This window comes from Haemaphysalis longicornis, unplaced genomic scaffold (genome assembly GCF_048455015.1).
Source record: "Haemaphysalis longicornis isolate Haplotype H1 unplaced genomic scaffold, Haemaphysalis longicornis Haplotype H1 scaffold_10, whole genome shotgun sequence".
In the NCBI taxonomy this organism is placed as follows: Eukaryota; Metazoa; Arthropoda; class Arachnida; order Ixodida; family Ixodidae; genus Haemaphysalis; species Haemaphysalis longicornis.
The window spans coordinates 99343372-99354324 of NW_027526204.1; the positions used below are offsets into that span (position 1 = coordinate 99343372).

Below are 10953 nucleotides of genomic sequence, written 5' to 3' on the forward strand. Positions count from 1 at the left end.
CCCAGCGAGCTACAGTGGGAAGCCGAAATCTTTTAAAGGGACGGGCAACCGATTTTTGTCGCGTATATGTTCTTTAGCTCATATGAAAGCCAGCGCTTCATATAGCCCGGTAACCACACGCATTTTTAAAACAAATTGGCGGAAATAATTTTAATTTAGCAGCAAACTTTCTGAAATCGGAAGGGTGCCGGTTCGTAGTGTCGAACTTTGACACTACAATATGTGTACCGGTCACGTGACCTGCAAACCTATAGCTGCTACTTTTAACTGCTGAAGCGTTTATTCACTTATTGAAAACCCTTTAGCACACGTATTTGTATAAGTTTAAATTGTATATGTATTTTTAAACACTATTTTGGAAATTTTTAAGACACGCTGCCCGCCATGCTCCCGCCGCCGCTGGGTTGCTTTCAGTGTGGCTAATTGAGCTTCCACGCCCAGAATCAACGGCAGAGTTCAGTAAACAGACCCAGTGAATGAGCTTTCATGATTCTGCCTGAGTCAGGGGCGTTTGTTGTGCCAAAATATTCAATTTCAGTTTCCAAATACGCCAACGGCAGCTTAAAAAATAATGACGCCCCCGGGGAGAATCGAACTTCCGACCACCACAACGTGAAGCCAAATTCTACCTATCGTCCATCCCAACAGATGGCGCCTTCGAATTAAAAAACACATAAAGGAATAAGAACGCATGTGATCCACACTTTTTTAGCTGGGGACAAGTTTTTAAATATCGCTTTTCATTTCGCATACAGACAAAAGTATGTTGCCGCGCTACTGTATGCCATGGTTGACAGCATTTTTTTTTGGAGGACACATACGTCCGTAGTATTAACTCTATGGCTCGTAGATCTAAAAATTTCGATTAAAAAGTTCTAGGACGTTATCAGCCAAACCGCTTCTCGTTAAGGTACTTTAAGTGATGCCCTTTCATTTGGGATAGAGAATATAAACTCGGAAAAAATCGGTTGTCTGTTCCTTTAACACGAAAGTGTTTTATTCCGGCATACACAAAGATTTCACTGACGTCATATCCGTCACGGAAATGACGCCAGTACAACGAAACAAGCTGCCTGTGAAGGATGCACCCCTGCACACAGTGTCTTTTGTGGGGAAGCAACCTTTAGAACTGAAGAGTACGTTATACTGAGGGTTGTTCGTTTTCGGGTTTTATATTTTAACACGAAGGTGTTTTATGCCGGGATACACCAAGATCTCGCTGACGTCATATCCGTCACGGAAATGATGCCAGTACACCTTTGCCGAAGCGACCCGCCATCAGAACGTCAATCGCCAAACACACCCACAAGACAACCGCCGACCCGCAAATCGTGCTCAGCTGCAGATTTCGCTGCACATTTCACTTTTGTGTTTTAGCGATTTCCATGACAGAGGAATCAACCCCAGTTTTGATTTTGTTTTTGCTTTTAACTCGCCTCCCTTTGACACATTTTGCTAACGTGCAGTGTTTTTATTTGCTATCATAAAAACCAATACGACGCGTATTAATTTAACTGGTAATTTCAATTACGCAATCGCATTTTGCCTCGGATATTGTGCTTGTGCTGAGTAATGTGGGCACGTATGGCCCGCCGCGTTCAAGCGTGCTTTCCCTTTGACCAAGAGGCTGAATCGAGTTACAGACAGAGAGACCAAAATATTCATGCTTAGGTAGTCCTAGGAAGACTCTACTACACTAAATTTTATAGCCGCCATCCGGCCCTGCGAAAGTATACCCAGCGAGGCTGTTGTAGACCACTATAAATGCTGATGGGGGAAGGTATGAAATGTTTATCCCCATTGGGGCCGGCTTGTCGCTTCCACTGGGCTTCTCCGGCGGCTAATGCTGGGTGCTACCTAGCCCGACGCATGCACTCGCCCTCGAATGACGTCATCCCCCTTTTCGAGAGCAGCTACAAACCTAATTTTAAATGCGAATGCATTTCTTAGTCGGGGGTTGTCGTGCTCCGTCGGCGTGCGCCTGCATTCCTCCAGCGCGAGCGCACGTGAGCGCGCGCCTCGTAGTTCTGCCTTCTCGTAGTTCGGTCGTCTCGTAGTTCTGCCTCGTAGTTCTGTCGTCGTAAATGCGAATGCATTTCTTAGTCGGGGGTTGTCGTGCTCCGTCGGCGTGCGCCCGCAGGTGTTATCTCTCCGCGCTCCTCCTCGCCCCTAGCAACAGCTGTGGCGCGCCTAGCAACCGGAGCAGGTGGTAGCTCGGGCGGGAGTAGCGGAGGGCAAGGGGAGAGGAGTAGCGCGCTCGGGCGTGTTAGGGCGCTCGCATCGCGGAGCTCGGGCGGAGTAGCGGAGAGTGAGTGGAGAGGAGGAGCGCGCTCGGGCGTGTGAGGGCGCTCGCATCGCGGAGCTCGGCGGGAGAGAGAGCTCGCGCGCGGGGCGGGCGTGTTGCGCGGGTCTCTCTCTCCTCTCCGCGTACCCTCTCTCCGCTCGCTGCGCTCGGAAAAGGTATATAAATGCAGTGGAGCGCACGCCTCTCTCCGTCACTGCTTGCCGCAGCGCACTCATCGGTGCACCCAATGCATTCGCATTTCCGCACGATCCCCTTCGGGGAGGTGGGGGAGTTTTTTTTTACCGGGAACACATGGGTAGGGGGAGGTTCCCATTGCTCGCAGGCGCATTATCATCATCATGTTGTTTCGATACTTGTTTTGTGGTTTTTTTTACGCGAATACTGAGCTCTATGCTGCATGCCTGATTATCCTGACGCATGGGCTCGTCGTCTTGGGCAATAACTGCTGGGTCCTGACTGGGTTCTTACAGCTAAGCTGTGTATGGGTAGGATCCAGCACATCGTCCCCACGGACATAGCGATGTAGACAAAAATTACATGCGAACGCACGCACATTTCACTTTGTTTCATTTATTTACTCTCAAGGCACTGGGCATTACAGAGACAATCGAGTAGGCTAACAAAAAGAAAAGAAAAGAGACAGCGAAAAGGCAATGTTGCAATAAATTACAATTCAGTGTTAGAAATAAACGTTTTGAAGGCGTTGGCGGCTGTGATTGATGCGATGAATGGGGGATAGGTGGTTCCAATCGCGGGGTTCGTAAAACTGTCGAAATCGCGCCAACTCAAATCGCGGGGTTCGTAAAACTGTGCACCACACCTTCAGCGTATGGTAAGACAAAAATAAAAAAAAAGTCCTATCGCCTTTTGTACTTTAATATAACAGGGCTTATATTACCCCTAAAAATTTGTCTTCCCAGCAATACATTAGTGTTTAGAAGTGAAGCCGACTTTCAGGTTATCGTAAGCTTGGTTCTCCTAAGATGGCTTTCCCACATTGAGGGTTGCAGAGGGAGCATCACTACAGAAGATGGCTCTAACTGTTGTTTTATTAAAACTATCCCTAAACAAATCATGACAATTAGCCGCTACGACGCCTCTACAATTACGCCAGGTTTTATTTACCTTTCAAAAAATTACACTTCACAGGGAAGTTGTAAATATTGCAGAATTCTCGTCTGCTGCCAATATGGGCTTCTACCAGGGGGGGGGGGGAATTCTCGTCTGCTGCCAATATGGGCTTCTACCAGGGGGGGGGGGACACGGGCAGCCTATGTTTTTCCACTGGAATAAAAGTCTAGCTGGTCATCAAAGTTTCATTTAGGTAATTAACCAGGAAGTACGAGCAATTACAAATTACAGACAAACGCGTTTTGCTTTTGCAAACGAGCAAATCATAGTGTCACTCACGTTGAGGCTCGGCACCGCAGCTTTGCTGGCCATCCTTCTCCACAGAGTGGAAAGGGCAGTGTATTTCTTGCTTGCGACACGAAATTTCCTGGCCAATGAGAGGCAAACAGCTTCGCTGTAAAAGCTGAGAAACTGCAAAAAAATTCCCATTGCCATCAAATCAGCTAATGCCATCCTAAGTGCACGAGTTTTTAAGGACACAGAGACACACATTTCTGTGCATATCCACTATTAGTCCACAATACCTCAAAATGATTTGGAACACCTGTAGCACTTTTACGTCAACAATGCGTTAGTTATTGATGCACTCACTCCGGCGTGGGGTGCCTTATATACCGATCAGGAATAGTGTAGCCAGGTTGGTACTAGCGCTGAAAGGGACAACTGAAGTGAATCTCTCAAAGACATATTTGTTGTTAGATAGTGCTGTGTAACTTTTGTAATCTATTTGACACTTTAGCGGCAACCTGGATCTTCAGCTTAGCTATGCGAGGTGGCAGAAAAGAAAACACTGAGCGCCATCTGCAGCCACTTCTCCGATAACCGTGATGACGTCACACTGGTATATAATGTGTTTCATGTTGTCATACTATTCTGATTTCCACCCATTTCATATTAGCGCTTTGTTTGTTCACGCAGTGTGGGCTATCCCAGTCAACATCAGCAAAGCAGTAGAAAGGCCGAGACGACAGATACGGCACTTTCAAGCGCACCTTTCTAATTGAAAAGTAATATCTAAATATGTCAAACAAACTCCACATATTGCACACGAATTCTGGGCTTGAGTCTGGTAGGATAGTTATACAATGCTTAAGACTCACTTCAGTGTCCCTTTGAAGTTGCTCAGCCAAGCTTTGGAACAGTAATATCTCACCACCTCTGGCTCCATTTGAATAAGTATCAGTCGATTGATTGATCAATTGATTGCGGGACTTAAGCTTCACAGGTGTGGAGGTGCGCCGTAGTGGCGGCCTCCGGATTGATTTTGACTACCTGGGAATCTTTTAACCGAAATCTCGATCGAACACTTGGGCATTTTTGCTTTTCGCCTACATCAGAAAAGCGGCCGACGCGGCCGGATATCAAACGCGCGTCCTTGTGCTCAGCAGCCCAATGCCATAGCCACTGAGCCACCGCGGCGCGGGTAATAAGTATCAGTCATTTCATGATATGCACGCGCATACATGTACCATGTAAGCCCTCCAGTGGTATAAGCAACAAGGGTGTGTTCCTATTGGTGCAGGGTCCCTCTGCTTGCAATACGTCCATGCCAAAGCCCTGAACAAGGCGATTCCGCAGTGTCACTTTGTCTACGACGCTGAGTGTGGACAGCGGCGCAAGTACCATATCTCCGACAAGAGCTGCCTCTCCATGAGTGGCTGAAACACCGGGCCATCGGAAGAGAAGACTGTCTGCAAATAAAGGGCTGTACTCTACAGGCACTGTGCTCTTGTTTTATAGGTAACTGCTTTCAGAGAAAACACGACGACAAAGGAGCCGTTCGGCTCATTTCAAAGACTGCCAGGTAACAAAGCCAATAATGCAAATTTTAGCATTGACTTCAAACAATTACGGCTGGTTAGAGAAAACAGATTACAGACCAATTATTCACTACCCACCATCTCAAACTACCCCTATAAAGCAACGGTGAGTATCTCGTCTCATTGATGGCCACCAACAAAAGCCACCACCAATAAACAATTAGCGATTGTAATAGCGCCCCTGGTTCCATTTGAGCGCAACACTGGAAAGCTAGCATGGAGCCAACATTCATTTCATTTCATATATTTATCCAAGTCTCCAGTCCAGGATTAATTTTCCGGTCAATCTAAGCATGCAGTGCTTGTAAACTGACCAGGCAGTTGGTGAAACATGTGGGGATCCTGACGCCCAAGCCATTGCGCGATCACTGGGTTTGTGGCGTTGCGCGGTGTTTTTCCCCTCTCTCCCCGAAATGCCGGCTCGTCTCGGCGCCACTGTGCACAGCCGAGCCGTCGTCTCTAACTCCTGCCTGAGGTGAAGCCTGCCCCGGGGGACTCATTTCTGCTGGACGGTGAAAGACTCGTGCTTAACTACGTAGCCACCGATGATGAGGCAATTGAACCATTCAATGTGGTAACCCCCTAAGTCTGAGTTGCGCACTGCTGCGCTAAGCTCATGACGAACCATTCGCCGGGCATTTAGGCGGCTCCAAAGTTTTGGTAAACTGAGTCGCTCCGTGACCTGGGCCGGGACGAGGCGAGACATTTTCGCTGTTGCCGATCCTGCCATGTCTGTCAATCGGCGAGGGCGCACGGTGGGAAGCCGCCTGGAATTGCGAAGCCATTTTACAGTATGCGTCCTTGGCAGGTAGTCGCTTGCGACTTGAAGGGACCTTTGCCCAGAAGCAAGCAGAGCTTTACTTACGTGGTGTCACGGGCTGACCATTTGGCGCTAGAGCACAGTGGCTCTGCGCGGTGATAACGAGGCATCCCCGCTGATTCAGGCTGCTCTCGGCCGGCTCATCGGTACAATCTCAGGAAAAGGTCACCTCAGTGATCATAGCACACTAAACGGCAGGCGCTTTCGTCCCCGTGCTGACTTTACTTCTCTCAGTCTCAGTCAGCGCGGCCGCCCCGGCCGCCCCAGCCCAATCTGTGTGGTCAGTTGTCACTCCCCTCCAGCAAAGCTGTAAGCGCATGTTTTCTCTTTTTACTCGGGTTGTAAGAGTGGGCATGTTACGTGGCACTGTCTGTATTAGTGTGTCCCCATTTGGGCGTTGAAGACTGCACGTAATGTATCTTGTCCTAATTTCTTTTGTTATTGTTTAGAGCACTAGTTTAATTGCACAGGGTGAGGAAGTGTTCCGCTTAGTATTTTGAGCGTTGTACCGCGTGATGTAGCATGAACCTATTTTGTTTGCTTAGTTTCTGGGTTCGGTACGGTTCGTGTGTTAGCCTCGTTGAAGGCGTTAGGCTTGTTTTCTTTTTATGTGTGTGTGTTGTCGGTGCACGATGTAGTGTTTTCTTTTTCCAGTGCTTTGACGTTATTTATTTGGTACAGGAACCCCTTGGTCTGCGCATGCGGGACGAAGTGCTTTGTACGTTTCTTTTCTTTTTTGCCCCTTTTAGCAGTGAGCAGGGCTAGTTTTCTTTTCTTCTGTTTTTTTTTACTCAGGCGCAGTCTTGACGAAAGAGCGAATGCCGAAAAGCGGCGGCTGGGTCGGTCGCGGGAGTGCCCTTCGAGGACTGTCTTTGGCTTTCGCGCGCAGCCAGGGTCGAGAGTTATAGGCTTGTTTTGAAGGTGTCGGATTTCGGCCGTCCACGGCCCTGGTGTTCACGCGAGCAGCGCGCATTGGAGGCCGTTGCGTGAACTGTGCGAAGTTGGTAGAAAGGGCCAGACTTGGGGGGGGGGGGGGGGGACCGTACATTCAATGTCAACGGGAAAGTGGCTCTTCTTGGAAAACCCTGGCCTGGTGGACGCTGCGACGGGAGCGCAGAGCGCGGTGGCGACGAAACTTGGCTCCAGTGGCACGAACACTGTGACGAGTGCGTGTTGTGGGGGCGTTCGTTAGTGCGTTTGGCGTGTGCATCTGCCGGCTTCAGCGAACCCAACGGTGCATTCCGCGAGTGGCTTCGGCTTCGTCCGGTGCGGCCGCCGTCACGTGGTGTCTCGTCGGTGTGGTGGAGGGTCCGCAGGTGCACGATTCTGGAACTTGACCGAGCCCGGAACAGTTACGCTGACTATGGGGGTTCAACGGCATGTAAGGCTGGCGAATGCAGCCGGACTGCCCGGCACCGACGAGAGCGGGACTGGCGGCCAGTTGCGAGCTGCGGAAGAGGTGCCCTCTCCAGATGTGGACAATGTGGTGCCATATCGGAACTGCACCATGCGTCATCGGCACCACGGCTGTCGTCCGGCAGCTGCCTCGCTCGCGCTGAGCGGCAGCCACCACCAGCGACGGGTCATCGCTCTTTGGCGGGGCACTCATCGGGTGCCACGCGAGGTCTACACCTGAGCAGCGCCCTCGCGGTCATCATACCTGCCGGCTGGCCGCTCAGGCCGCATTTCCTCTTGGCTGGTACCCCTCTTCATGGAGCTGCTGTCTCGACGCTACGGTGAGGTCGTTCCGGCACTGGTGCCCACCATCTTCCTTTTCTTGATTGACCACAACGGACGTTCCCCCTAAAAAACTTTCGTGCTCCCAACCGCGGAACTTTGCACAAGCCCCGCAGATCCGCGTCTCCTGAATTTGTAGAAATATTATTTTCGTAGCTCAGCGTAGTTTCTAGCATGCTTGTGTCTTCTCTTTTGCCCTGATTCTTTATATTCGTAGTGTGTGCTCTTTTTGTAACCCTATGTAGCATTGTAGCATAGTATCGCCCTCCATGTATATATTATTACCATTATTGTTTTAATATATATAGTGTCGCGTTCATTCTAATTGTATATTTCAATAGCTTCATTTTGTGCATGCATGTGGAACCAATTACTATGTATTATGTATCTCAGTGTCGCGTGTAGTTTTCCGGTATGTATCATTTGTGCTGGAGGGGGGGGTAGCATTGGTAGTGTAGTTTGTAAATGCTTTGTATGGGCTGGGGACTGAGACTGCTTTGTGCATGCATACTTTTCTACTCTTCGCCGTCTTTTGCATGCCTGGGCGATGGCCGGTCAACTCTTCTCAGACCGGCGAGGGCATTTAAGGAGAGGGGAGTGTGGGGATCCTGACGCCCAAGCCATTGCGCGATCACTGGGTTTGTGGCGTTGCGCGGTGTTTTTCCCCTCTCCCCGAAATGCCGGCTCGTCTCGGCGCCACTGTGCACAGCCGAGCCGTCGTCTCTAACTCCTGCCTGAGGTGAAGGCTGCAGCGACCCTTGCTGCGATAAAACACTGTCACGCAGCGGGCGCTCCGCCCTGGTAGCGGAGCTAACCTCACCTCATTGGTCCGTTTGAACGATGCCCGAACCCGACTCTCGCCGAGACGCGAACGCGCGCCCTGCGCGGGGGTCCGTTCGGGGAGACGTTTCCAGGACGCCGAAGGCGTTGGCCGAAGGTATGTGACGCTTTCTTTACCAGCCGGCGGCAACTCTGTTGCGCCGGCGAAAGCCCACCAGCCCTTCCGGCTGCGGCCCGTGCCTAAGGCTGCTCCTGTCGCCCCTACGCTTGCATATAGTAAGGCCGTACCTACCACTCGACGAACACGCCGTGCGGTACGCGCCTGTGAGCGAATGGGCCCCGTCTCCCTCGCTGCTGCGAGCCGATCTGGCCAGCACGGCGATGCGCGCGCGCACAACATGCGCGCACCCCGGAATTTGCCCTGACAGAAGAGCCCACTGGCTCTGCGCCGACGAAACGTGCGCACTTGCCCGTGGCGCCCCATCGTCCCTTTCACCTAACGGGAAGTACGTACCTGTACTGTAAATTGTGTAATTAGGACTGTAAAATATGTGGCTAGAAAATTGTTAGTATAAAATACACGTCTTCCCTCCGTACACTGGGCATATTCCTTTGTCGCCCCTTTCTCCACCTGCCCAACAGAGGCGGTGTTAAGTTGGCGCGGCGGCGTTTCAGTATCGTGAGCGTGCTCAACTAGCTCGAACCCACGGTGGTTCCTCGCGGTGTGCATGAATGCCTGCCTTGTGCAATGCTAGGGTTATGCATACTGCAAGGTAGAGAGACCACAAACAACACATTTCAATTATATTTCATGAAAAGTAACACAATAATACTTGCATATACACCATTTTCCTTGCTAGAGGTGGGCGCCGCCATTTGCTTTTGGCGTTTAGTTAGCGGTTGCAGTGCTTGTGTGTGTGTGTTCTGTTTTGTTTTCATCATCTGCGGAAGAATATAAGGTCCTAATTTGGTACCAGAGCGGAAGATACCGACCCCGGCTGTTGCGAGCAGCAGTATCAGTGTAGGCGGTGGTGCCGGTGGTGCTCGGAAGTTCTGCGATGCGAACGCTACCGGTACGGCACCGACTGACATAAAAATCGATATCGGCTAGTAAATACGTATTGTTAATGCCACCATGCTTGTTATTTTCACTGATTAGTCATGTTTACGGAAGCGCTGACGTCGAATGCGGAGGACGCACGGCATATGTGGGTCCCGCTGATCCGCGCTCGCGATGGACTTTCGACGAGGCGCTTGCTACGTTGTTGAGATTGCAATGCAATATAATCTTTCTTAGCTAGACTTATGACGGTTACTGACGAAACGAAATTACCTGGGTGGTAAAATAGCACCACCGCACAACCAGTCAAATTACTATTCGAAGGTTGAACAGAAGGATTGACATTTGGGTGAATTAATATTGGTTGGTAACGATCGTGAATTATCGTGATCATGATTGGCCTAACTGCACAGCGCATGTGGCCTGTCGCTCAGAGCCCACCTCTGTGGAACCTCTGCTTGCACCAGAAATGCTTTACGCGATCAGCAAAAACTGTTTTGTAATTGTAGTATTTTAGATTCCGTGACAACGCAGAAGGATTCGAAGCTTTTCCTTTGATCTTGTTGTGAACAATTTCAGGTATTTTCCAAATGAAGCGTCCACGTATCTCGAGCTGCGTTTCCACATTGGACTGCATGCTTATCCTGCTATCGACCACCAGTGTTGCGATGGAGAAAAGTTGTCCTTTCATATCGTTTAGAGGTGTAATGCGTTCACCTGAAAAAAAAACTAAACAAAACACCGTGATTTTAAGGGTTAGATTAGGTAAAAGGGGGTTTTTTTAATGCCAATCGGCTATAATGACCAAACAATATATGGTATTTTAAATTGACTACAAGGAACCAGAAGTTATTGTAATGTTGTATTGTATCGGCGCTCGTGAAAGATCCCCAGGTGGTCAAAATTAATCCGGAGCCCTCCACTACTGCGCGCTTCATCACCTATGAAGCAGCGTCGGCGCGTCAAACCCCATTATCAATCAATTAATCAATAAATCAATCAATCAATCAATCAATGCTGTATTGTAAGCGATAAAGTTACTTCTAACATTTCAGGGGGTTCCGTTCCTTGTCGCAAGCTTTGCGTGTGATAAATGGATTTTGCTCCTTTTGCTTGCCGTCAGAGTGCACCCAACAAACCCTAGAGTTGGTCGTTGGCACAAAGTCGTTGCGATTTATCAACGGCGTCCACCGATATCTCAACTCAATGTCCGTTGGGAAGCGATCAGTAAAAACACGTCGCAACCGCACTGCATGTTCTCCAGGCAGTGTCATGCAGATGCGTGCTGTCGGCGACTTTT

The 10953-nt window shown here is 49.7% G+C and overlaps 1 protein-coding gene across 1 annotated transcript in view; it reads left to right on the forward strand.

Moving 5' to 3' along the window:
• LOC144157860 (uncharacterized) overlaps positions 1–5285 on the forward strand; it is a 102465-nt gene extending 97180 nt beyond the window's left edge. Inside the window, exon 6 of the mRNA XM_077688585.1 lies at positions 4959–5285. Within this exon, the coding sequence (XP_077544711.1) occupies positions 4959–5098 (140 nt within the window). The 3' untranslated portion in view covers positions 5099–5285. The remainder of the gene's footprint in view (positions 1–4958) is intronic.
• The last annotated feature ends 5668 nt before the right edge of the window (positions 5286–10953 follow it).